At 43.1% G+C, this 26,993-nt stretch overlaps 1 protein-coding gene across 4 annotated transcripts in view; it reads left to right on the top strand.

Annotated features, from left to right (window-relative positions):
* The window catches only part of TLE1 (TLE family member 1, transcriptional corepressor), a 90,470-nt gene extending 74,449 nt beyond the window's left edge, over positions 1 to 16,021 (top strand). For all 4 annotated transcript variants that reach the window (XM_042912385.1, XM_042912383.1, XM_042912382.1 and 1 more), the window contains 6 exons: positions 6,511 to 6,760; positions 8,873 to 9,120; positions 12,557 to 12,704; positions 14,139 to 14,289; positions 15,211 to 15,287; positions 15,441 to 16,021. In XM_042912385.1, the coding sequence (XP_042768319.1) occupies positions 6,511 to 6,760; positions 8,873 to 9,120; positions 12,557 to 12,704; positions 14,139 to 14,289; positions 15,211 to 15,287; positions 15,441 to 15,548 (982 nt within the window). In that variant the 3' untranslated portion in view covers positions 15,549 to 16,021. The remainder of the gene's footprint in view (positions 1 to 6,510; positions 6,761 to 8,872; positions 9,121 to 12,556; positions 12,705 to 14,138; positions 14,290 to 15,210; positions 15,288 to 15,440) is intronic.
* Positions 16,022 to 26,993: the final 10,972 nt, after the last annotated feature.

The raw sequence follows: 26,993 nt of genomic DNA, 5'->3' as shown, positions 1-26,993 counted from the left end.
TTCTCCCTCTTCAGGGGAAGGTGTCCAAGGTAGTGCCAATGTGAAGCTAGGTCGAAGATTAAAAGTTCTACGTTTGTGGCAGGCCTTCCCTGGGTGCCCTGGACTTGGATCTTGGCTTTTCCATTTACTTTTTAAGTTTATTTATTTATTTTGAGAGAGAGTGAGAGAGCACGCACGTGCTTGTGTGCACAAGTGGAGGAGGGCAGAGAGGGAAGGAGAGAGAATCCCAAGCAGGCCCCACTCAGTCAGCAGAGAGCCTGACTCGCGGCTCAAACCCATGAACTATGCGATCATGACCTGAGCTGAAACCAAGCATTGGACACTCAACCAACTGAGCCACCCAGGTGCCCCTACTTAAAGCTATGCTTTTCAGTGGCCAGACACAGGATCGTGCTTTTTTGCATGTGACCTATGGCAGCTTCTGCCGTGTTTTGCTTTGGAAGGAAGGGTCCTGCATCCACTGGGCTCTGCTGACTTAGGGAAGGGCCATGGACTTTACACTGTTACTATAGTTGCTTTCATTGTTCTTTGTTTTGGTCCAGAATACCTCTCTAGGGACCACTTTTCCCCTCCCCAGGAATGTTGATAGCATCTCCCAGCGACATTTGGTACGACTACTGGAAAATTCTTGGGGAAGGTTGGTTGGCATAACCCAAGTGGCTAGAAGACCCTCCTCCACTTTCTTGTAGCTTTCTCTCCTTGCCAGAGTGACCTCTCGTGCCTCAGTTTAATAAGTGATTAGGGTAGCGATAAATGACCTGGGGAATTGAGATTCATGTACTGAGTGCCAGCTGTATGCGAGCTGGCAAAGTCCACTGAGAAAAACAATGAATGAGAAGTGTCAACACGTGCAGTGGTCCACAGTTCTGATACGTGCCATAGTTGAGATTTACAGGAAGAGCTAGGACCCTGGAAAAGAACCCTCCTGCCTGCAGAAGTTGTGGCCCACCGAGGAGGAGAGAGAACAAGTGCCCGAGCACGTCGGAGGGAGGCGGTGCTATTCTAAGCAGGAGGGAACAGTTTGTGCACAACTCAGAGATGTGACGGCATATGATATTTTAGGGGACTGGCCCATCATTCCACATGGCAGGGAATTTAGGATACAGGACGGTCATGTGAACTGAGGCCCAGTGACACTAAACCTGGTAATACAGCAAGAGAGTCCCCGCTGAGAGCGCCAAGTCCACAGGCAGCAAGGTCTTGGCCACAGCCATTACCTCCGGGGTCCATGGTTCTCCATCACTGTTGACTGGATCCTGCTGCTGTTCCTATTTCCAGCAAACCAGCAACTCTGTAAACACCTGTTTTCCTTTGGTCTCAGAACACAGCATAGTTTTATTAGCAGGAGTCTGTCTGCTAGGAAAAAACCTGCTTCTCCAAAACACGGTCTTGTTTTCTAGCCTGCCACTCCCTGTGAGGATTCCCAGTGGGGACTCTTTGAGTTTGAGTTCCCGCACCTCTGCTGTGTGTCCAATAAAGGAAGAGTCATCCGCTCTGGAAGAGTTTGATTTTATTCCGTTTTTACATTTGTGCTGTCCAGGGAGCTTTATTCTTTTCAGTTCTCCTGACTAGATCACAGAATTAGGCCCTCATCAACAGGTGTTTGTTCAGAAAGCTGGGTTGAGGGGGGTGCTCAGTTCTGTGCAGGTGGGTGGCCCCAGCAGTGTGGCCTCTAACAAGAGCGCCAGGGACTTATTCTTTCCACTTCACAGTTTGCCCCAGTCCTAGCTAAACATTTTCCTCTCCTCTTTGCCAAATACTGTCTCCCCATTCTTGTCCTTAGGGATTTATGGATTTCCTGGTTTTCTTTGCCTAGTCACTGCTGTATGCTTTCTCGACTCCCATCCGCACCTTCCTCCCATTGTGCATTCCTGGCTCGTACACTTGTCCACTGATAAAAGAGCCCTTGATGGAGCATACCCTCACTTTCCTCTTTTTAATACCAATGCTCCCATTTTCTGAAGGCCCCTGCAGGTGTGGAGTGTGGCGTTCGATGTTTTATGGTTTTGTAGCTCCTTTCATCCTTACAGCAATCCTTGCAACCCTTCTGTTTTGTTAATTATCTTGTGGATCAGGAATGGACACATTATAGGCTGCAGATAGTTAGGCTGGTAAGGACGACCACAGTTAGTGAGGTCAGCGAGCCAGGCATTTCCTGTATATTTAACAGTAGAGTCAGGGCTCTCGACTTGGCTGTGGACTCAGTCTACTTGATCATGGGTCAGGAGCCCTCTTGACTTTTTCTTGAATAAACAAATAAATCTCACCTTTATCTTAAAATTGAGATATATACATAAGGGTGCCTGGGTGGCTTAGTTGGTTAAGCATCCAAACTCAGGTCATAATCTCATTGTTCATGGGTTTGAGCCCTGAGTTGGGCTCCATGCTGACAGCGTGGAGCCTGCTTGGGATTCTCTCTGTCTCCCTCTCTCTCATCCCTTCCCCCGCTCGTGCTCTCTCTCAAAATAAATACATAAACTTAAACACTACAAAATATTAAAATTGAGATATACCTATAGAAGAGTGCATGAATCATATGTGTATAGCTCAGTGACTTTTCACCAGGGACACTGACAAAGCCCCTCTCACGTTCCTTGCAGTAGCTGTGGGGAGTCACCACTCTGGATTAATATTACAGATGAATTCTGCCTGTATTTGAAATTCTATAAATCCAGTCATTCCATGTACATTCTTTGGTGGCTGGCCTCTTTCTGAATTCAGGCTTGCGAGGTATTTATTAAATCCTCACTCTCTATAAATTCCCCTTCCTGGTTGATTTTACTTTTCCTGGTTCTTCAATAAGTAGGAAATCTAAGTTTCCTTCTGGGAAGTCTTTAACGTTGCCATGATATGCCATCAATGTGGCCTTTTCTCAACAAGATTCTTGTTCTTCCTGTAGGTGAATAACTAATTCCAGGCTCTCATTTGTTCCCCTCATTTTTCCTTCCAGTTGATCCCTCTTTGAGACCTATCAGCCCTTTGCATCGGTCTGGTTTGTTCATTTGATTAGGCTTTCCAGCACAGTGGGCAGCACCAGCTTCCTGCAAGGCCCCCTGTGACTGATGTATTAACATCCATATGGGTTTCTCCTGGGACCAAGCAGTGTTTACAGCTTCTGGCTGCAGTTCACTACTCTGTGAATCCATTTTAAATTGCCTCAGTATGATATCACAGCCCACCTGTGTGGTTTAAAGAAGGGGACACCTGGGAGAGAGGCGGGTATCTTCCAAAAATGAATGTACAGCTCTCTGTCTACACTTTGTGCATCGATTTTAATCTGGATCATTTAACTCTATAATAAGTGGGCTTCCAGTTGAAACAAGGTAAAATTGTCTTCCCCTAAAAATCTAGAAATGCTATAAGGGTGCCTGATGGAAAGTTTGCCCACCTGGGGGCACCCACCTTGATTTATGGAAGACCAAGAAACTAACCTTCACACAGCGCCATTATTCTCACAGCATAGAAAGCTTTAAGAGGCAAGTTCTCTCCCCACGTCAGCCATTGTTCTAACCAAATACGTTCAGTTCAATTGTTTTATGAAAACGCTCTGGTCATTTCTCTAAGCTTCACCTGGCTGTTTGTTATTTTCAGACTCAACTCATGGTACCTGATGTCTGGGTCACACAACTTACTACTGGACCTTGAAGAATTCTTCCAGAACATGAATAGAGTTAATCTCCAGTTCTTGTGGTCCTATCTTCAGGGCAATACAGTGAATGTTATTTGATTCCAACCCCAAATATCTTGTAATAAATAGCATAGGTTCAATTAACTACAGTGTGCTTGTATTAGAATTAGAATATCATGTGGGCTTGATGTGTTACTAAGGACACCAAAGGATACCGTTGGGTAAAAAACAGGGAATTTAGTCGTGTGGTGTTGTAAGGGCTTGGAGCTGTAGTTGTTTTGTATGCATATTTATTTTCTAGGACATTCTGTAGGGCTCCCATTATGTGTGCTCAATTATTCAAATTAAGAGTAATGTTAAGGATTTGGTTCGGCTAGCCATTTAAGATTAGTTACTGGAACCAGTCTGTCAGGAAATAACATATATCTAAGATTGTGTTGTTTGGTTTGGGGTCAAGGCAGTTCTTTTTCAAGCCTTCCACGTATATGATATTTTGCGTTCATAAAGAGAAAGTAATAGCCTAATTTTCTTCTCAAGCTTAGGGAATTATGTGGGTTTTATGTGCAGGCATGTTGGAAACCTAATAACCTTGTATCAGTTTTCAATTTTGTGCGTGCTAAGTTATTTTACAAAATTTGAGTGAACGTTTAAATGAAAACTTGAGTTCTGTGGTAATACCCATGGTCTTTAGATCTGTAAAGGGAATGTAAGGTGCCAATGACAAGTTCCAGAAAGTGCCCCAGACTTATCCCAGAGGGTTATGGAAACTCTACATCCTTTATTTATTATATATGCAGACCTATAGAAAAGGCTTAATGTTGAACTTCTAGACTGCCTAGTGATGTTTCAGATAAGAAGAAAGTGAATGTAGTGGTCTCTTCAAAAGTGTCATGTGCATAATTCCATCTGCTTGGATGCTGGGGGCGGGTATTAGCACTTCTGTACCTTCCACCTTCTTTTTTTTTAATGTTTATTTCTTTTTTTGAGAGAGAGAGAGAGAGCACGAGAGGGGTAGGGGCAGAGAGAGGGAGATACAGAATTCGAAGCAGACTCCAGGGTCTGAGCTTGTCAGTACAGAGCCCGATGCGGGGCTCGAACCCACGAACCATGAGATCATGACCTGAGCCGAAGTTGGACGCTTAACTGAGCCACCCAGGTGCCCCTGCATTTTCCACCTTCTAAAGTGTCTTTTCTTTGTGCATGTTTTATATCTGTAATATATTATTGCTTGGAGTTTAAATCATTAGATCACAAAACATAAAATATGCCTTAAGATTTTGAGGTGGAAATAAATATGTACTGGGATTAGGTTTGTATTTTACAGGAGAGGAAAACAATAGCTTAAGCAACATGAAGGTTTATTTCTCTCTCCCATAAAAGATACTGGCTGTCAGTAGCCCAGGTCAGGTCTCACAGCCCCTCTGCATCCTATCTTTGTGTTCTACTTCCTTCAGCAATTGATTTCCATCTTCAGAGTCACCTTGAAGGTGACCCCAAAAGGCTGGCTGAGCAAGGCACCTTGCTCATAGTTGAGGCAGTGGAAGGAGGAAGAAAAGAGGACAGGAATCCTGATCTTCCTCACTTAAAAAAATTTTTTTTTCTTTTAATTAATCGCCTTTGTTTTTTAGAGCAGTTTTAGGTTCATAGCAAAATTGAGCCAAAAGTACAGAGAGCTTCTGGATCCCCTGGCGTCCCTCTCTTTGAAGTTATGAACCACATGCCCCCAGCAGTGCATGTATGTTGAGCATGTACCTCTTACTGCTGAAAACGTGGCATACCTAGCCAAAGGGAAGCTGGGGAGGGTACCAAAGAGTACTTTGCTGCCTTAGATAAAACTGGGGTTCGTGGCCAAGGTAGGGAGATTGTTGAGGAGAAAACTTGAAATCTGTCATAAAGTTGGAGTGCCTGGGTGGCTCAGTTGGTTAGGCCACCAACTTCGGCTCAGGTCATGATCTCACGGTTCGTGGGTTCTAGCCCCGTGTCGAGCTCTGTGCTGACAGCTCAGAGCCTGGAGCCTACTTCAGATTCTCTGTCTCTCTCTCTCTCTCTCTCTCTCTCTCTCTGCCCCAGCCTCCCCCAAAATAAAAATATACATCACAAAAAAAATCTGTCATAAAGCCAATCTTTTATTGGGGTACCTGGGTGGCTCAGTCAATTGAGCATCTGACTTCGGCTCAGGTCATGACCTTGTGGTTTGTGGGTTCGAGCCCTGCGCCGGGCTCCCTGCTGTCAGCGCAGAGCCTGCTTCAGATCCTCTGTCCCCCTGTCTCTCTGCCCCTCCTCTGCTCACGCTCTGTCTCAAAAATAGATAAACATTAAAAAAAAGAGAGAATCTTTCATTATTTTTTCTTGATTATGCAAAAGAGTAACTTCAAGCCTGAAACTGGTACGTTTAGAACTGTTTTCATATGTTAGTGTTGGAATATAGTGTTTACTGTGTGAAATTATTATGAGTTCTTGAGGGCTTCATCTGAAGCATAAAAAATAATCATTTAAAATTATGGTAAGAAATCATACAATTATACAGGGTGTGTTGGGAAGGAGGTATTTTATGTTAATTAGGAAGCGTAGTTAGCGTTGTAGATGGGATTTGAAGGGATGCTTTCTGGAATGGTTAGGCACAATTGAGAAATTTCTAAATATTTAAAAAATACAGTTTAATAAACGTACACCCTAGACTTCTGCTATTATGTATTTTAAATTTGTTCCTTCGGTAAATACTTCAGCTTCTGTTGATTTCAGAGAATCATGAGGAGAATCGTTCTTTCCTCTTCTTCCTCACAGAGACTGCTGAGGTGATGACTAACTGCTTTATGATCCGTGTTTTCTCTGTCTCCTCTCCTGTCTCTCTCTCTCTCTCTAACTGTCCCCTTCCCCAAAAGTGCATACTCCTTCCACGTCACCGCAGACGGTCAGATGCAGCCCGTCCCTTTCCCCCCCGACGCCCTCATCGGACCCGGCATCCCCCGCCACGCGCGCCAGATCAACACCCTGAACCACGGGGAGGTGGTGTGCGCGGTGACCATCAGCAACCCCACGAGACACGTGTACACGGGCGGGAAGGGCTGCGTCAAGGTCTGGGACATCAGCCACCCCGGCAACAAGAGCCCCGTGTCTCAGCTCGACTGTCTGGTGAGCGAACAGGAACTGGTGCACAAGGGTAATGTCTCCCTGGAGACTCAATAAGGAAATAGCTGTTTGGGCCTGGGTTTTATTCCCATTATGAGGAAATGGAAGCCCTTTCTGTTTCCTGCGTTAGCTATTTAGCCCCCGCACCACCACCACCCCGCCCGAAATGTGAAGGTTTCATTTGTTGCTGTTTCAGTGGTTAAATCCCAGAGTTGATGGATTTCTTTCACAAAATATTTTACAGTGGTTTACAGAAGCTGTCCTTGTTTGAACGTGTACTCAGAAGGGGGTTTCCCATTGAACTAGGCCTGGACTCTGAGCCCTGCGGTCCACTTAACTTGTGATTTCCCTACAGCCTTTGCATAAATATTGAATAGTAAACATTTCATAATGTGGCATAAAAACCGTTCTGAACAGGGCCTGTGTTTTCAGGGAGACCTGGGAGGGCTGGCTGGGTTTTATTACCTTAACTTCGGGAAAGGTTAATAGATCACACTGCAAGGAAACAGGGTGGCCATCCGCAAAACTGGAACGGTGAGAACGCTTTCCCAAGGCACCCAAAGCCACCTCCTCCCAGAGTATGAGAATGCCATTTTGCATTTTTCAGGATCCATACGCCATGTTGGGACATGTTCTCTTCTCTGAACTGTAACCCCAGAATTTACAGACCACGTACCATTGGCCCTAAGCAGACTAAAGGCCACCTTGCCCCTGATGTGGTGTTTGCTTGCACTTCGCCGTGATGGGTGGAACAGTTCACCCACTGCGTGCCTAGCGACTGGTGAGGATTCCAGAGACAGTGTTCAGAAAGAAGAACGGTGTTTTTGAGATACAAAAGCCTTTTTTGGAGTAGTTATTGATTTATTTTATTTTCAATTTTATTTTTTAATGTTTATATTTTTGAGAGAGAGAGAGACAGAGTGCAGGTGGGGGAGAGGCAGAGAGAGAGGGAGACAGAATCTGAAGCAGGCTCCAGGCTCCGAGCTGTCAGCAGAGCTTGACATGGGACTTGAACCCATGAACCGAGAGATCGTGGCCTGAGCTAAAGTCAGACACTTAACCAACTGAGCCACCCAAGTGCCCCATTGATTTATTTTTTAATCAGATAACTTTATTTTTATTTTAATGTTTATTCATGAGAGAGCGAGCGCAAGCGGGGGAGGGGCAGAGAGAGGGAGACACAGGATCTGAAGCAGGCTCTGCGAATCGGATGTGAGGCTAGAACTCACAAACTATGAGATCATGACCTGAGCCGAAGTCCGATGCTCAACTGACTAAACCACCAGGCTCCCCAAATCAAATAACTTTAAAAATTAATCTCCATTAATGAAATTGAAACACGCTGAAACATAGCCGGACATTCTAAAATAGTAGGAGTGTTTTGTAATGTTCATCGTCTCTTTTGAAATTTATGAATGATAGGTCAAAGCATAGTGAAAACTTCAGCTCGGTCTATTTGGGTTGAAGAATAGCAATTACTTCTTTCAGGGAGGGGAGGGTTATTTTAGGTCTCACCTTACTTTTTTAATGTGTGTTGCTTTCGATAGGAAGATGCCATCTTTTATCGATTTCTTTGGACTGAGAGGCTTGAATATGGTAGCAGCCATGTTATCGCTTGAGAAAGCAGCTCTGTTAAATTCTTAATAAGGATCCACATGACTAGTGCAAGCCTTAGGTAGAGATTTAACAGTAACGAAAATCAAAACCTAGGCAGTAGGTCTGCAGTTTCCAAATAGTAAATAATGGAGGGTGATGAGGTCGGACATTTATAAGCTAGCTTTGAAAAGTGGTTTCTTCATAGAGAGGTACATGTACACCTATCTTGCATCCACTGATCATTTCAGTTCTTTCTACTCAGCAGGAAACTGGACGTCGGGAACAGTTCTATCCAAATGTTTGCACATGCCCGAGCAAGCCCAGGAGTTTGTTTTATTTACCGTTTCAAAGGGAACAGTTACAACTCGATCCCAATTTTTACAACAGAACTCTTGCTTTATTAAATAGTGTCCATGAAATACTATTTTTCAAGTCAAAAGCCAAGATAGCAGTTAGAGAACATGGTATTGTTAGTGCTGGCTAATGCATCATAGCAATTGAATTACATTTATTTCACAGAACAGAGATAACTACATCCGTTCCTGCAAATTGCTCCCTGATGGTTGCACCCTCATTGTGGGAGGGGAAGCCAGCACTCTGTCCATCTGGGACCTGGCGGCTCCGACCCCGCGCATCAAGGCGGAGCTGACGTCCTCGGCCCCTGCGTGCTACGCCCTGGCCATCAGCCCCGACTCCAAGGTCTGCTTCTCGTGCTGCAGTGACGGCAACATCGCGGTCTGGGACCTGCACAACCAGACGCTGGTGAGGTGAGCAGACATGGTTGTCTATGGTGGGGGTTCCCTCCTTAGGTACCTGGGCCTGAAGGCCTCCTGTCCCCTCTGTTTCTCTGGCTGCACCCAGACTCTCGGCCCATGTTCAGAGCCTCTTGTGTGCCAGGCTGGGAGTTCCAGGTATTGGGAGTATGAAGACAAAACTGTGGCAGTTGCCCTCTGGGGGGTTTACAGTCTGGCTGCTATGCTCAGTGTCCCCCGCAATTTATATTTACCTCCCTGATGTCCCCATTCTTCAGCCACTTACAGATGCCAGACCTGTCCAAAAAGTATTCCTGATTTTTGCCAAGGGGCAGCACGTGCACCATGGATTACCTGGCAGTATCAAGGGTCCTTAATACTCGATGTTTTTGGCTTTGGCTAGAACTTTGTGCAAACAGGAGCCGAGTGATAAAGGAGAACAGAAAACCAACAAAAGGACATGAGAAGAGGAGATTCCATGAACTTTACTCGCAAAATGATTTTATTTATTTTTTTCTAAATGTTTATTCAGTTTTGAGAGAGAGAGCGTGAGCAGGGGAGAGGCAGAGAGAGAGGGAGACAGAGAAGCTGGCTCTGCCCTGACAGCAGACAGCTCAACGTGGGGCTCAAAACCACGAACCGTGAGATCATGACCTGAGCCAAAGTCTGACGTTTAACTGACTGAGCCACCCAGGTGCTCCCACAAAAATTATATTAAAGTATACATGTTTCTCAGTAACTAAATCAGCCCTTTCCAGGGGTTACTCCACCCAGGAATGGGCCTGGCTTCCTGGAATCATTCCTCTGAACTGTTGACAGCTGCAGTCCTGCCATCTCTGTGTCTCTCCTGGGCTCTGGCCACCTCATTCCCTCTGCCGAAGTCGAAGTCCACACTTACAGCAAAGTCTTTGTGAAGGGAAGCGCTAGCTAAACATCCCAGGGAAAACCTGTCATCTTTTGCTTTTTTGTTTTCTATTTCATCTTCACTCGGAAATGGTCTTTGTTGATATTGTGATTTTAGGCGTGTAGATTATTTAGCAGGGCTCTTCTCATGCTTTGGGCCCAAGTGCCACAGTGAAGGGGACAGACTTTAGGAGTCATTATAGCAGCTTCGTCTCCCTTCAGACCTCTTCTGTAGAAATCCAGTGTCACCAAACCAGGCTCTGTCCCTGCGTACGGGTGGCACTCTGGTAGTAATTTTTCCCTTGTAGGGCACTGGGCAACTCAGAATGAGCAAAATTGACAAACGTAGCTAGAGCTGACAGCCACTTCAGATTTTTTTAGCCTAGCAAGTGTTTGTTGTTTTTCTTTTCTTCTTCTTCTTTTTTAAGTTTATTTAGTTTGAGAGAGAGAGAGAGCGTGCAGGGGAGGGGCAGAGAGAGATGGAGAGAGAGAATCCCAAACAGGCTCCACACTGCCAGCACAGAGCCTGATGCAGGGCTGAAACCCACGAACCATGAGATCATGACCTGAGCCAAATCCAAGAGCCAGAAGCTGAATGACTGAGCCACCTAGGTGCCCCTCTTCCTCTTCTTTTTTTGAAAAAAATCTTAATAAATAGCACTTTCAAAATTTTAATTCTAAGTGCTTTTTAAACACTAATCCTTTTAATCCTCATAATGTCTGCATTGTAATTATCCTAATTTTATAGATGAGGAACCCGAGGTACAGAGAAGGTAAAAGTCAGCTTGTCTGCTCACACATTCGGGCGTGGGGGAGATGTGATGGGGTGCAGGCGTGCTGCTCTCCTGTCTGTGCCCTGAACCCCTGCTCTGTGCCGGCTCCCGCGAGTAAGCACCTGCTGGATACAATGGGGTAGTGCTTTACAAATGTCTTGCTCAGTGTGGGCTGACCACATGCGGCTAGTGGCTACTCTGTGTGAGAGGGTAGCACAGAGTCTGCTGAGCATCTCAGTATCTACTGAGACCCACCACAGCCTGGACAGTCCTGGTATCTGCCTTCTAGGAGGCTGAGGTAGTGCTGCGATGTGCGGACAGGGGGGTGGAGGAGCCACCACCAAGCACCTGAAGTCAGAAGAGAACAGCATTTGTAGTCAAGGCGAGAAAGTATTTTATGACCTCTAGAGGATGCAGAGGGAGGTCACTGGGTTTCCAGAGCAGTTTGATGGAAAGAAGAGCAAATCAGCTTTCAAAAGCTGCATCTGGGACTGGCGTGACCCGCGGGGGAGTCTTGGAGGCAAGCTGGGGTGGTTGGGGGAACGTGTGTGTGCATGGGACAGGAGTGGGGGCAGAGAACTAAGATGGACATTCAGAATAGCTTTTGGAGGAACAATTTTTGAAATGATAGCTCTCACCTTGTCTCAGAATTCACAGCAAGTGGTGCTTTTGTCTTACCTTCCATGCTCTTTAAATTCCAAGCCCAGTTTAAAAGTTTGGAGATCTGTGGGAAAAAGAATAAGGGGAGGAAGGGCATCTAGAGGAAGGACAGACATAGAAACCTTCCTCTGAGTGTTGGAATTCCTAAGCCACTCGAATGCATCCCGCCTAGTTCACCATAGTGATTGGGCCTGTTCTGGTCACTTCCCTGCCGGTTCCCTGTTGGCATGCAAAACCAGGTCCGGGACCCACAGATCACCAACCCTGCGGTAGCTCACTTTTGCCTACCCCTCAGCAAACCCTGCTTTGGCCTGGCAAAGCATCTGTGCTCAGTGAGTCCCTGTTGGTTGATTGGTTTTGGTAGTGTTTTCCAAAGCACAAGGTTTCCCTTTCAGAGAACAAGCATGTGCTCAGCTTCCAGGCAGGGTCCTGCAGAGGTGCCCACGGGGCCGCCTCAGCAATTAGCTCTGACTCTGTTCAGCGCCCCTAAGTCAGGAGGCCAGCATGACCCTTTGTCTCTGGGAGTCCAGATTTCCTAATGCAGGGCTCTTTCTAATACAGAAAGCAAGGTTGAGTAAATACGTGAGCTCATGCTTTGTTGGCATGAAGGGCATTGCTGTGTTGATTCACTCATGGAAAAGGAGTGCTTCTGGACCCTGAGCTTATAATGTAGTGATGGAGGCCTACCTCTTTCCTTACAGAATACATGTGGGATTTTGTGTGTTTGTCCTTTTTCTTTTCTTTTCTTTTTTTTTTTTCTTTTAACACTCAAACACTTTTTCCAGACCTGGGAGGAATTTTCCCTTCCAGACGGATTTGTAAGAAGAGCTGTAAGAGTGTATTTAGCTTCTCCCGTATGATGACCTAAAGTGGCATTCCATTTCTTTAACGCTTGGATTGCGAAAAAAGAAAATCCGCGAGTGCTGTTACCTCCTCAGGGTGGGGGATGTTAGTTTGATCTTGCACATCAGAAGACACTGAGGAGATCTCACACACACACACACACACATACACACACACACACACACACACACTGAGTCCAAAACTAACAACACAACAGTGTTTACCTTGAGCTCTGGCAGGAAATCATTATTCAATCTGGTTTGTTTTATCAGGCAATTCCAGGGCCACACAGATGGGGCCAGCTGTATTGACATTTCTAATGATGGCACCAAGCTCTGGACGGGCGGCCTGGACAACACGGTCAGGTCCTGGGACCTGCGCGAAGGGCGGCAGCTACAGCAGCATGACTTCACCTCACAGGTGACGGGCTTTTCCCCACCAGGAATCTCTGTGTGGGGCGTCCTGCTCCCTCCCTTCACATCTCATGGTAATAACAACTGGGCCAACGGACCAGGCTTAAATTTGAGATACTGATTAAAAACAACAACAACCCACAGACAAGCAGAACCCCTGAAATGCTTAGAGTGGTTTCTAAAACCCTACTGGTTAAGACCTGCTAGTTGTTTACTTCTACAGGAGTTCATTGAAGGAATTTGTTCAGTGAAGAATAGACGGTTGGACCTGTTGTACATGTTCCCACCATCTAATGTGGGGGTGAGAGAAGATTATTTGATTCACATATAAATAGAGCTTGAAAAATATGCAGGGTTATTATAAGGAGTAGAGAACAATCACAACAGCTCTGGAGTTAATTCATTTCCCTTGCATCAGGGAGCTTAAAAAAGACAGCAGTATCTCACTGGAGGCCCATTTTATTATTCAACCCTTAGCAAATGGACTCAATGGCTGACTAGATTTATGGAAGTTTGAAGTGATATAAAATGGCAACTTTATGGATTGTGAAGACTGTCTAGATGTGGAGTATCTGAATCTGAATCTAGACCTGCTTTGGGAAAGACATTGCCTTGTTAAGTGCCTTCTGTTGGTAGAATTGTTCTTTTGATTACGACTTGTTTACAAGCATGTGTTTTACTAAATTTCATGTCCCTGTTAATCTTTTGTTGAGTTTCTTATAGTCTTCCTCATTCCAGTCTTTTTCCAAATATATGGAGGGTACTATTTTTGGTCTGCCTTTTTTTTTTAAAGCTTCTTAAAATGCCCATCACCCAGCTTTATAGTTTCTAACCCATGACCAGTCTGGTCTCATGTATCATCCCTGCCCCCAAACACTGGATTATTTTAAATATTGGGTTTTTTTTTTTTTTAAGTTTATTTTTATTATTCATTTTGAGAGAGAGAGTGCAAGTGGGGCAGAGAGAGAAGGAGAGAGACAGAATCCGCACTGAGAGTGCAGAGCCCGATGCGGGGCTCAAACTCATGAACCATGAGATCATGACCTGAGCTGAAATCAAGAGTCAGACACTTAACTGACTGAGCCGCTGAGGCACCCCTGCACTGGATTATTTTAAAGTAAATCTCAGACACTATCTGCAAGTGTTTCAGTTAGTATCTGCAAAAGACAGGGACCACTTTAAAATGCCATATACACAAATGCCATTATTATTAAGAATAATTTCTTAATCACATGTGATAAGTGTTCCAAGTTTTCCGATTGTTTCATAAAGGTTTTCCACACTCGGCTTGTCTGGGTTCGGTCTCTGGTGCTGTGGACTATGCTACAATCTGGAGTTTGCTGATTACATCCCCCTCTTCTTGCTATTTTCCCCATTTCTTGTTTATCACTTCTCAGTTCATTGGGCAAAATCACTAGTGAGCCTGTTCTGCTTCCTACAGATATTCTCCCTTGGATACTGCCCAACTGGGGAGTGGCTGGCCGTGGGCATGGAGAGTAGCAATGTGGAAGTTCTTCACGTAAACAAACCCGACAAGTACCAGCTGCATCTCCATGAGAGCTGTGTGCTGTCCCTCAAATTTGCTTATTGTGGTGAGTTTAGCGGAAAGGAAACGGGAGGACACCGATGGCCTCAATGGAAAATACTTCTAAAAAAAAAATTACAGTAGAGATCATGTCTGGAAAAAATGTTCTCTGAGCAGCTGGATGCAATCATTCTATTGTCTTAATATGTCCCTCAGAGCATAGTGATGTCCGTTTCGGCCTGTTTTCGTAATGGGAGAAAGGTCAGCAGGTGATGCAGTTGCCTAATATGATGTTTTGACACAGATATTTTTTTTTTCTTTTTTTTTTTTAGCGGGGGAGTCTGAGGCAGAGGTGGAGGACAAGTAGTTACCACTCTGAAGGGGGGCAGGATTTATAGAAGCCTGGGGCAGCCACGTTGGAAGTCATTATGGACTGAGGAGGAGAGGGAAGTAGGGTCAGAGAAGAGAATATTTTTAGCTCCCCCCAGACCATTATACTCTGCAGTGAAGATGAAGAAGTTCACGTAGGGTCAAATATTTGTTCTCAGGATGGATGGAGAGATGTGTAGCCATTAGTCACTGAGCCCATTCTATGTGCCATGCGTCATGTCTGGCATTTTACTTAAGTTCATCATTTATTCCTTCCTAGTCCCATTTCATCAAGAGGAGACTGACTGAAAGAACAGCAGCTTCACTGATTCACTATTTTAGGACCCGCTGTGTGCTGGGTGTGATGCTACCCGAAATGTATCCTTCTAGTGGCTAATGGGGCTGACACGGTCCCTGCCACTGCTTTGACAAAACCCAAGACCACAGATGGTTCATAGTGGAGCCCAGATTCAAAACCTGCTCTCTCAAGTTCTAGCCTAACCCGTTGGACATGATAGTTCGTGATTAGAAATGCGTGGAGTTCAATTAAGTCCAGGTTGCTAATAGTATAGCAGGAATTTTAATATTGTTGAACTACATGTTCCTTTGCTAATTCTAGGTAAATGGTTTGTGAGTACTGGCAAAGACAACCTCCTCAATGCTTGGCGGACCCCCTACGGAGCTAGTATATTCCAGGTAAGTCAGCTCTCCTTACCAAGAATGACAATTTGATCACGGCATTCGCCATGACTCCAGGAGCGAAGGTGCCTTCAGAAGCCTCGGGGGGGGAGCAGGGCCCCTGAGTATCTCTATTCACATTAAACGTGAGCCTGTTGTTTTCTCTTCCAGTCCAAAGAGTCCTCGTCCGTGCTTAGCTGTGACATCTCTGTGGATGATAAGTACATAGTCACTGGCTCAGGGGACAAGAAGGCTACAGTCTACGAAGTCATCTACTGAAAACATTATGTGGTTTCACATTTATAGTTGAATTGGGCCAAAATGTTTTGAATTTGTAGAAATAGAAAAGTTGTAATTTTAAAAGGAAAAAAAAACAACATGAAAACCTATTTCCAAACTTTGACACAAAACTACTTTGAGTCTATAAAGAGGAGGCGACGAGTCCATCAACTGAAGGTCACCTATCTACCTAGACCAAATGGAGCACCGAAGCAAAGTGGGCAGAGGGGCCAAGGGGTAGGCAGAGCCTGTTTTGTTTTTTTTTCTTTCTGTGTGATCTGCCGAGATTACTTTCTGTTCCTTGCAGTTCCCCTCAATGTTCTGTGCTTGGTAGAGCAGTGGTGTCTCCAATGAACTTGTTTCTTGGTTTTGCATCTTGTGAAATGTTTTTTTGTATTTTTGTTGAAGGTTAAACATTTGTATAAATTGTAAATATATTTGGTTTATTACAGTAAAGGCTTTAGTACCAATAAGTGGTTTTCCTTTTCCTTCTTTGTTATTTTTAATCAAAGCTTTGGGATCATTGATGGGGGTTTTATAAGCAAAGTTCACACATTTGCAGAAGAAGTTTAAAATGAATGCACCTCTTAATTTATAAATATATTTGGACGTCGCCTTGCATCACACTAGAACCTAATCAACACGCCTGAGTTACCGGGAACTCAAGACTAGGAATCCTCAGTAATTGAAGGTTTACTAATGGCAGTTTTATCTGGGAAGCTAAAGTGACTTCATCAGGATTCATGTTTTTGCTAAGATACTCTTGTGATTGGAGGTCACAGATTAAAGCTCTCCTTTTTCTTGGCGAATCCTTGGGAGACAGAACATTGTCTTCTGAATGAAAGCCCAGCATCTTCAAATTTTTATTTTCTCCCTTGGCAAGCATCACATCTCATGACATGTGGGTGACTTGGGTTTAGTGTTAAGACTGACGATATTCACAAAGCTATGGAATTCGTTAACCTGTAAAAGAAAGGTTGGGATGCCAACTGGTTTTGTCTCATTAATACTCATTATAATACTCATTATAATTTGATCTATTATATGGAATGACTTAGCCAACCACACCTAGCACTGAGCCCCGTTCTTTTCCTTAAGGCTTTCCCTGAAGCTTCTAGGCATTTCGATCTCTCATTAGTGTGGTCTTCCTCTTTGTGGACAAGCTTTCATTGATTTGATTAGATGAAATCTGTAACCCCAGGCTTTTAATAAGTTGATTATGCATGTTTCTTCCCCAAAATGCTCCATGTCTCACTCTTCATATACCTATTATTTACTGTTAGGTTTTAGGAAATAATGGTGAAAATTTTTAAACCAAGTTTCCTGGCTGTTTAAAAATAGAACCTAAGGAATTTTTAATGTTCTTGTTTTCTTATGATCCAGCAAGTTGTTGGCAGTTTGTCTTAATATTTTTCGTTTGTTACCCAGACCTTCTTGTTTTTATACATTTAACAGTATTTTGTTTGCTTTTTACCAAAATATTTGTTTGTACAGTTTGTTAAATATTTTCTCTTCTCGTTAAGTGAATGGCAAAGCCCTAATTACTGAAGCTGATTTCTCTCTCATCCTTTCCTAATCTAATGAAGTAGGTTTCTATATTATAGATGCTGATGACTTATTACTGTAGTATCTATCTTTTCTGTTCTCTCTTTCCTTTCCTGCCTTACTTCCCTATATTCTGTAATAGAAGGGGAGAAGTCAAGTTGCTAGAACAGAGACCCAACAATACAGTGGCTCAGAAACCACAGGGGCTTGTGTCTCACATAGAGGCCCAGGCCAGCAGTACAGCTCTATGCTCTCCTGCTTCTTCAGTCATCACCACTTCCAGCCACGAGTGGGGATAGTGAAAGTCCAGGGGGACAGATGTGCTTTCCAGCAGATGACTTAATAATTTGTCCATTATTTCCATTGGCTGGGACTTAGTCACGTGGGAGACTGGGCAATGAGGTCTCTTGCTTGCTGTGCAGCTCTGTGCCCATTAAGAAGAGCGGGGCACAGGGGCATCTGGGTGGCTCAGTCGGTTCAGCATCCAACTCTTGGTTTCAGGTCAGGTCATGATCTCATGGTTTTGTGAGCTTGAGCCCCACGCTGGGCTCTGCACTGACAGTGCTAGAGCTAGTCCTGCTCCTCGAGTCAGGGTGTTTGGAATCTTGGGGAATTGTGGCGACAAGTACTTCCCTACTTGTAAAATGGGAACAATACTGTAGTCACGCCTGCCTCTGAGTCCTGTCAGAAGCAGGTATGTGAAGCGGGACTGAGTAGCAACTGTTTCACAATTGGAGGATGTGAGTGGGAAAACAATTTTTTCCTAAACTGAGATTAGGAGTCACAGTCTTGCCTCCAAGGAGACTGGAATCCTGGGATTGTTGAAACCCTGGTGAACCAAATGTTAGTGTACCCCTTGCCTTGCATATGGATTACAAATTTGGGTTCAGTGAATTCGGATTCAACTAGACATTCATTGATCATCTGTATTTGCCAAGACCTGTGCTGGTGGTTTCACCTATAAAATGTTAGGAGATGATTGTTATTATCCCTAGATGTATTTAATCTTGGTTTTTTATCACTCACAGTCTTTGCATCCTGTAATGCAGATTTCTGCCATGTAGCTCTCCCATGGAATGAAGTTCACTGGGTAAAAATTGAAATCCTGGTAAGATTAGGTTTGGAATGCCTTTTTCATAAATTTATTTTGAGAAAGAGAACAAGCAGGGGAGGGACAGAGAGAGAAGGGGAGAGAATCCCAAGCAGGCTATATGCTCTAGCGCAGAGCCTGATGTGGGGCTTGAACTCACAAACCTGTGAGATTATGACCTGAGCCAAAATTGAGTCAGTTAACCAACTGTACCACCTGGGCACCCGAGCGGATTTTTTAAAATGTTTTATTTATTTGGGGGGGTGGTCAACATGGTGGGGGGGACAGAGGATCTGAGTGGGCTCCACACTGTGGGGCTTGAACTCAAAAACTACGAGCTATGACCTGAGCAGAAATTGGACGCTCAACTGGCTGAACCACTCAGGTTGCCCCGAGAGATAGGATTTTTGATGGCCCGGGTTTTTTTGTTTTGTTTTGTTTTTTTAAGATTTCATGACTGTAAGTAGCATCTGGTTCTAAAGCCGTAGAGCATTCATACAGGGATTTTCAAATTGTACTTTTGCTAATGGCACACAGAGGTGGTGACTTTCCCAAAAGTTTTCCAACAAATCAGAGAGAGAGATCAAATTTTTCAGCATGCTGTTTCATGCCATCAGGAGACTGCTGCCTCTGTCATCAGCTTGAAATCAAGTGATGACATTTCAAACCCTCCACTCTACTGTGGATCCATGGATTGTTTTCTTCTCTGATATCTTCATTCCTCTCTCAGCAACGAAATGGTCAGGTCACCACAGTTCTGGGCTGGCACTTAGTTAAATGTTTGTTAGTTGGGTTCCTGTTTCTAGAAAGAGTTGTTCTCAAACTTCAGGCTGCATCAGAATCACCAGGAGGATCAGATTCAGATTTCTGGGTCCCGGTCTGTGAGTTTTTGAGTCAGTAGATCAGGGTGGGACCTGAGAATTTGTATTTTTCCCAAGTTCCCACTTCGTCATGAGGCTGCTGGTCTGGAGACCACACTTTGAGAGCTGCTAATGTAGAGCAATAATCTTTACAATAGAACTATCAGTGTTTTCAAAAACTATTAGAATATATTCATATTCTCTTAAGACTGGAACTCTCCCATCTTTGTTGGTGAGGATAAAAAGTAAAATGATAACAAAGTGCAAGACATACTGTTTTGAAGTAGCTGTTCTTGCATTAGTCTTTGTTCGCCAAACTAACTTTTAAAGCTGACTATTACAACCCATCTAAATGCAAATTGAGTTCTTTAAAAAGTTGCTTTTTTTTACTTAGTCATAACTTAATCTGAGTTATGTGAGTCTCCCATCAGGGTTAGAAAACCTACCAGAATGACCTAATGTAGTGGAAGCCATGCTTAATTGGAGTGGTGATGCATAATTAAAAGTTAGAAATTGTTCTTTGAAAATTGGAATACTTGGTGTGTGTAGAACAATAAACTGCTGACTTTATAGAATGTTTTTGTTCTTCAAATTATCCTATTAGATTCAGTCAATCAGCCAGCATCTACTAAGGATGTGAAGTCGGCACGGGGCAAGGTGGCCACTGGGGCTGGTGGCTAAGGTGCAGTTTTTTTAATGAGGGTTGACTGGGGAAGAATCTGCTGATGGTAACGGAGAGGGATATGGGTGAGGCGCTGCCTTAAGGAAACCCAGCAGTAACAGATGGACAGGCAGCTCTTAACAGTCTTGGATGTAAATTACTCATTTGACATCAGCTGTCTGGGACAACCAATTGTGCCCTTCCAGCAAGTGTTTGGAACTGTTGTGTGCCAGGCACAGGGCCAAGGGCTTCCAGATGTTCTCACATGATAATTTTTTTTTTTATTCACAAAAGTATCATATACCTCTGATTTCAATTTGGAAAATATAGCAAGGTACAAAGAAGAAAAATAAGCCCCATAATTGTGCCACTTAGAAACAATATTTTACCATTTTCCTACCAAATATGTTCAATATAATACAGATGATTCAGAATAACAGACATTTGTTGGGTATTTACTACATACCAAGGACATTTGAGCAATTTGTGTTATCCCACTTAATCTTCAAAAAAGCCCAATGAGGTAGTTACTGGGTTCATGCTCATTTAACAGATAAGGAAACTGAGGCACAGAGATGCAGTAACTGGCTGGAGGCTCAAGGCTAATTGTTAGTCGAGTCAGATTTTAACCCATTTGGTCAGACTCTAAAGCCAATTGTTTTAAATCTGTTCTGGGGCATCTGGGTGGCTCAGTCGGTTGAGCGTCTGACTTCAGCTCAGGTCATGATCTCATGGTCTGTGAGTTTGAGCTCTGCGTCGGGCTCTGTGCTGACAGCTCAGAGCCTGGAGCCTGCTTCAGATTCTGTGTCTCCCTCTCTCTCTGCCTCTCCCCTGCTCATGCTCTCTCTCTGTCTTAAAGATAAACATTAAAAAAAATTAAAAATAAATCTGTTCTACCTCCTTGTCCACATGGTTTTATAATGTGTTTCTCACTTGTTTTTAGCTTGAAGTGTAATGGACATATTAAAAATTGTAGGTATTTAAAGTGTACAGTGTAATGATTTGATATAAGAATATATTATGAAAGGATTCCCTCCAAGTTAATTAACATATCCGTCACCTCAAATATTTATTTTTGTGGGCTTAGTGAGAACACTTAAGTTCTACTTAGCAAATTTAACTTATACAGTACGGTATCATTATCCTCAGACCTTATTCACCTTAAAACGGAAAGCTGGTACCCTTCACCAACCTCTGCCTATTACCCCCCACTAACCAGCCCCTGGCAATCACCGTTCTACTCTGTTTCTAGGAGTTCAACCTTCTTTTTGTTAATTGCACATAGGTGATAGTTGATACCATGTAATATTTATCTTTCTCGACTTATTTTGTTTAGTATAATGACCTCTGGATTCATCTATGTTGTCACAAATGCCAGCATTTCATTCTTTTTAAAGGCTGAATAATCACTCTGTGTGTGTGTGTGTGTGTGTGTGTGTGTGTGTGTGTGTGTGTGTGTGACATTTCCTTTATCTGTTCATCTACTTATGGACCCTTAGGTTGTTTCCATACCTTAGCTGTTGTGAACAATGCAGCATTGATATGGGGTGTAGATATCTCTTTTGAGATAGTCATTTCATTTCCTTTGGATATAAACCCAGAATCGGGGTGACTGGATCACATGATAGTTCTATTTTAAATTTTTTGAGGAGCCTCCGTACTGTTTTCCTTAGTGTCTCTACCAGTTAACATTCCTACCAACAGTGCACAAGGGGCCCCTTTTCTCCACATTCTTGCCAGAATTTGTTATCTCTTGTGTTTTTGATAATAGATGTCCTAACAGGTGTGAGGTGGTATCACCTTGTGGTTTTGTTTTCGATTTCTTTTAATGATTAGTGATGCTAAGCACCTTCCCATGTATCTGTAGGCCACTTGTATGTCTTCTTTGGAAAAACATCTACTTGTGTCCTTTGTCCCTTTGTTCTTGTTTTTGCTAGTTGGTTGACTTTATTTTTCTTCATTAAAATTTATTCACAAACAACTTACAATGTTGGATTTACTATAATTTGCTCATTTCTCATTTGTTAGGTAGGTAGGCTATCTCAAACATTGAGATATTATTATAATCCTTGGAAAGAAAATGTTCATATATAATTTTCTCTCCTTATTTCTGTCCTTTTCCTTAGGATTAATCCCGAGGAATGGAATTACGACATCAAAAGATAAAATGTTATTTCAGATCTTTGATATACACTGTCAAATTGCTTTCCAGAAATCCTGGGCCTATTTATGTTACTCCCAGCAGAGCATGGTAATGCTGGCTTGCCTCAGGTCAGACACATTGTTCTTACTCTGAAAAGTATTTGCTAATGATAGGCAATAAGTGATACCTCATTTTCCCATTTAGTTTTGCTCTAGCTTGGATTTGTTCTTTGAAAGGATCGTGACGAGGTCAGCTCATTGACCATCCGAGCCTCATACTTAAGATATCTGTCCATTAACGGTTCCTAGGAAACCTTTCCTAGAGCCTTGATAGCTTCTTTTAGACACCTAAAGTGGATGTCCAATTTTCTCAGGATAGGTTTCTATTATATAAACTTATGTGTTCTATTTTCAGTATTAAGAAAGTGTGTTCATTATTTTTCACCGTGTTCCTTTGCTTGCTTCAAAGAGGTAATTTACAAACCCCAATGATGATAAACCTTAGTAATGAGTTAAAAGTAGGGAACTATAACTTGCTTCTATATTGTTTTTGTTGTTTGAAATGAAAGGCTCTTTTGTAGTTGCAGGTGTGATACCCTACTTGTAAGGAGAATGTGAACCGGAAGTAGCCCACCGGGCATGGCGATGTGCTAGAAGGACACCAAGTTTGGAATCCGGCACAAATCCCAGGCGCGATATGTGTTTATCATTTGTGTATGGCCCTGGGCAACTTCCTTAGCCTCTCTCAGGACTTTTCGACAACTATGAAAATGGAAATAAAAATACTATCTTACCAGGGCTGTTGAAGGGATTAAACAAGATACCATTTTCTGAGAATTTAACAATTTTAACAAATTTGAGAGTTTCTGAACAGTTTTAAAGGATTTGTATCTTTTTTTGTTTTGTTTTTTGAGATTTTAACAGTTCTGAGAATTTAACAGTACTAGCTGTGTTTTTCTTTTAGTTGCTGCTTTAGGTCCAGTTTAGCTGACCATTGAACTCATCAGCTGGCTTTTAATTGTGAATGCCTTGAGCAGAGAGTTGATGGTCTCGGGGTGGACTTTAACAAAAGCTTGTACATCAGTAACCACAACAGTAACTGGAGGCTCCAGTTCAGTCTGTTCAGGTACATCTGTGTATCTTGTCAAGTCAAGCCTCTGTGTCCAGGACCCTCTGAACTGGCATCTTTCCCTAGAAATAACCCCACTCAAATGTCACCTTCTGAAAAGGCAATTTGTAAAGAAACTTGGAATTGTTTTGCAGCATGCTCGGACTGGGGGGCCGGGGCGGGAGGGGGCCATGCTGTGGGTGTTTGTTCACTCTGTGCTCTGGAAAAAGATGTTGATGGTGCTGATGAATGAACTTTAGCTTAATGGGTTAGTTTGGGAGGGTTCTCTTCATGTTTTTGGAACACTGATCATTCAGACCATGCTCTCTAGGAGGTGAATGTGTGTTTCCATGTCCGTTAGAGTTTGGGTGGTATGTACCTCTTGCCATTTTAAAGGCTCTATTATGCATTTCACCCAAAAGGAGTGAGCTATGAGGCTTGCATAATTTCCACCTGCCCCATGCCGTCAAATGCTGTTCCACTGAGTTATATCCCCACCACTCTACCTGCCCCATGAATTGTCAGTGTGTCAGCAATGTTTTGATGCATGTGGCCATTGCCCTTGCTGTAAGCAGAGCATGCTATTATTTCCCTACTTTCCTCAGTCTGTGTCTGGTTAGGAAAGTAACCAGTGTAACACCCAGCTTTACTGTATGCTGTGAAGCTGAAGCCATAAGCAACAGCCAATGTGCAAAGCCACTTGCAAAAGTGAGGTGGGAAGGGTCCAAAAATCAATTACTGCCTTACATATATATGTATCATTGAGGGAAGGGGCTACAAAGCATCAAAAAAAAACCCAAACCCCTCCATCCTAATGTTTCTATTTTTGATGTGTTTCCCATGCATTCATTCATATGCGAGCACAACGCTCCTCCCATTTCATATTCTGCTCTTCTCATTAAGCTATCACGAGTCCTTTCCCCATATTTCTGGGTAGTCTTCAGTTCTTTTTATTGGTTCCATCAAATGATACACCACCATTTATTAGACTCCTCCTACAATGTTTCATGACTATTTTTTTTTTACCACATTTTAACTCTAATAACTACTGCATTAAGCAGCTTCACAGATAGAACTGCTTTCTTCTTCCTTTGAACTATTTCCTTGGAATCATCTCAGGAATGGGATTGCTGGATCGTAGGGTGTGAATGTATTAGAAGCCCATTTTTCACTTCTGCAGTTGGCTTTCCTGTTTGCACAAAAGTAAAATCTGTTACCTCCACCCAACACAAGCATCTCAATCAAGAGTTTTATTTTTATCAAGCATTTCGGGTATAATATTTCACGGGAATGTTTTCGATGGCAAAATTAAAGAAAGGAACACACTGTTTCCCATAATACAAACCATCAAGCACTCATATAAGGTCTACGTGCTGAAACCTAGGCCCTTCGGCTTTTCTTTCTGATACTGTATGAAGTGACCCATATCCTACTTGTGCATAAAAGACAGTTGATGAGAAAGACAAAGCTCTTGTTCTTTGGGTGAGTGATTCATTGGTTGATTGCCTAGAGTTTTCCACTTGGGAGCAAATTCCTTCTGTGGTTTCCAGAGCTTGAAGAGACATTAGTTTGCTTTTCAATTTACATGGCCATTCTACTGAATCCCTGCACAGCACTCTGCAATTGTAATAGCCCCAATACATAACTTCACATTTGGAATGTAAAGTGCAACCATTCTTAATAGTTTAGTTTAATGGCCACTCTTTTCTTTCCCCTATGGTTTCTTGTGTATTATTTTTTTTTAAGCAGACGGCCATTTCAGTGCCACCACATTCTCCACTGAACATACCCTCTGCGGTGAAAATCCTTTTAAAAACTTATAGTCGCTTGGAAAGCAAATCACTTAGGATGAGAAAACATTGATCTGTGGGGGAAAATGATCCAGTGAGTCCTTGTCTGGAATTTTCCTCCCTTTTTGTTTTTTTCCCCTCTGAGAAAAATGAGCATGATGTGTATGAAAATGCATGAGCAGGCTGTCTGAGCTACAGGGAGAGGAGTTGTGTAGACCAGCGGGGTTTAGGTAGTTACCTCGCGTGGTGGCAGTTTCTAAGGTCAATGGCAGACCACTACCTGTATATTTGTTTTGCTTGAATGACTAGATCCTTAATTAAAGAAAACCTTGTATTCTTTTTTTTTTTTAACCTTAGGAAGTTACAGGTGACTTCCAATTCTTTCCACTCCCTCAGCTGATCCCAGGAATCCTCGCCTTGCTGGCTTTCCCCTTCAGTGCTGTCTTCTGAGATCAGCAAAGAAAGAGTTCTTGCTCTCAGCTCTTAGGGGGCGGCATCCCTGTTTCTGTTACCAGGGAAACCAGTTTCAGATGGGTGCAAAGAAGGCAAAAGGTTCAAACATCTTATTTGAAATAATGAAATAAGAATGCAACCTATAACTCCCCCTCTCGCCAACTATCTAATGTCAATTTCCATGGCAACAAGATCAGAAAGGCCCCTGACAGCCAGCAACTGACAGTAAACTCACGTGTCTCTCTAGGTGGCAGGCATCCTTTTGATAACCGTAAATGCCAATTTGTTCAATCCCATGACATATCATTGGGCTGGAAAGACTCTTATTTGAAGAGTGAATAAAATAGAATCCACCTAGCTAAGATGTCTGTCCTTCTAACTTCTCTCAGACAAAAAATAAATCAGGCATACTGTTCAGGTGATTACTGTTGCTTTCGTGATAGCCACTTTGTCAATGTGCAAACCTTGTTTGTGTCTACCGTGTTTGTCTTTCTAATTTCTGGACTAACATGTAACAGCATGATGAGCATCTCCTCCGGGCTGTACTTGGTTAGATTGGATATTCTGACCCTCAATATGTGTGGACTTTCTGGACTGTTAGCATATAGAATGTAAATGTTAGTGTTGATTTTAATCTCTGCAGTGGTGCCTAAACATTTGGTCATATTGTCTACTAATGTATATCCATTGTGGATGTTTTGCCTTCTCGAAGACATGGACTCTCAGGATGAAATAGTTGGAAATTAATGTACACATCTAAATAGTTAAAAAGCTCTAGGTGGTCACTAGCATATGAGGGGCTGAATCCCTCACAGGTAAGCAACATACTATTCAAGAATGCTTTGTCATGGCCATAATCCAACTGAACATTTCAACACAAGATGGCTATTTCTTAACATGGGCAAAGTAGTAGCAGAAGGGACTCTTTAAAAGGAATAGAGGGGGGCGCCTGGGTGGCTCAGTCGGTTAAGCGGCTAACTTCGGCTCAGGTCATGATCTCGCGGTCTGTGGGTTCGAGCCCCGCGTCGGGCTCTGTGCTGACAGCTCAGAGCCTGGAGCCTGTTTCAGATTCTGTGTCTCCCTCTCTCTGACCCTCCCCCATTCATGCTTTGTGTCTCTCTGTCTCAAAAATAAATAAACGTTAAAAAATAAATAAATAAATAAATAAATAAATAAATAAATAAATAAATAAAAGGAATAGAGGACTTCAAAAGGATTTCAGCCCTTACCATTGTGTAGAGATGCTGGATCACTTACATTATGAATTTTTGCCTTTTCCGTTGGCTTTTGCTAAAATCCCATCCCATCTTCTCTGGGCTCCCATCCCATCTTCTCTGGGCTCCTCTAGTTTCGCATCCCATCTTCTCTGGGCTCCTCTAGTAATATTAGACTTAAATTATTTAGACTGAATCAATTAGATGTTCACTAAGTTTTAAATCAATGGATTATTTGCACTTAGTAAATATCAATTGCTGTTAATGGTGGTATGAAATATATAAAACTCTTAAATTTTTTAGCACATACCTGCCTGTCTGATGAAACACATCTGTAGAGCAGTCCCAACGTATGCCAAGCTCAGCCCTGGGTCCGTGCTGCCCTTGTCAGCCACGTTCCTCTTAACATTCATAGCTGAGGGAAGCTTTCCCATTAGACAACTCAACACGTTTTCTGGGGGCGAGGTGACAGAGAGTTAGTTGAGTTGGTTCAGTGACTCACACAGGAAAAGTGCTGACATGGATTTTGGTGTTGGCCTTTCTCCCCACTCCTGGGGACAGAGAAACATTAGGATAAGACAC

The sequence above is a fragment of the Panthera leo genome, chromosome D4 (assembly GCF_018350215.1).
Source record: "Panthera leo isolate Ple1 chromosome D4, P.leo_Ple1_pat1.1, whole genome shotgun sequence".
In the NCBI taxonomy this organism is placed as follows: domain Eukaryota; kingdom Metazoa; phylum Chordata; class Mammalia; order Carnivora; family Felidae; genus Panthera; species Panthera leo.
The sequence above is the reverse complement of the archived record's forward strand: the minus strand, read 5'-3'. Positions and strand labels throughout refer to the sequence as shown.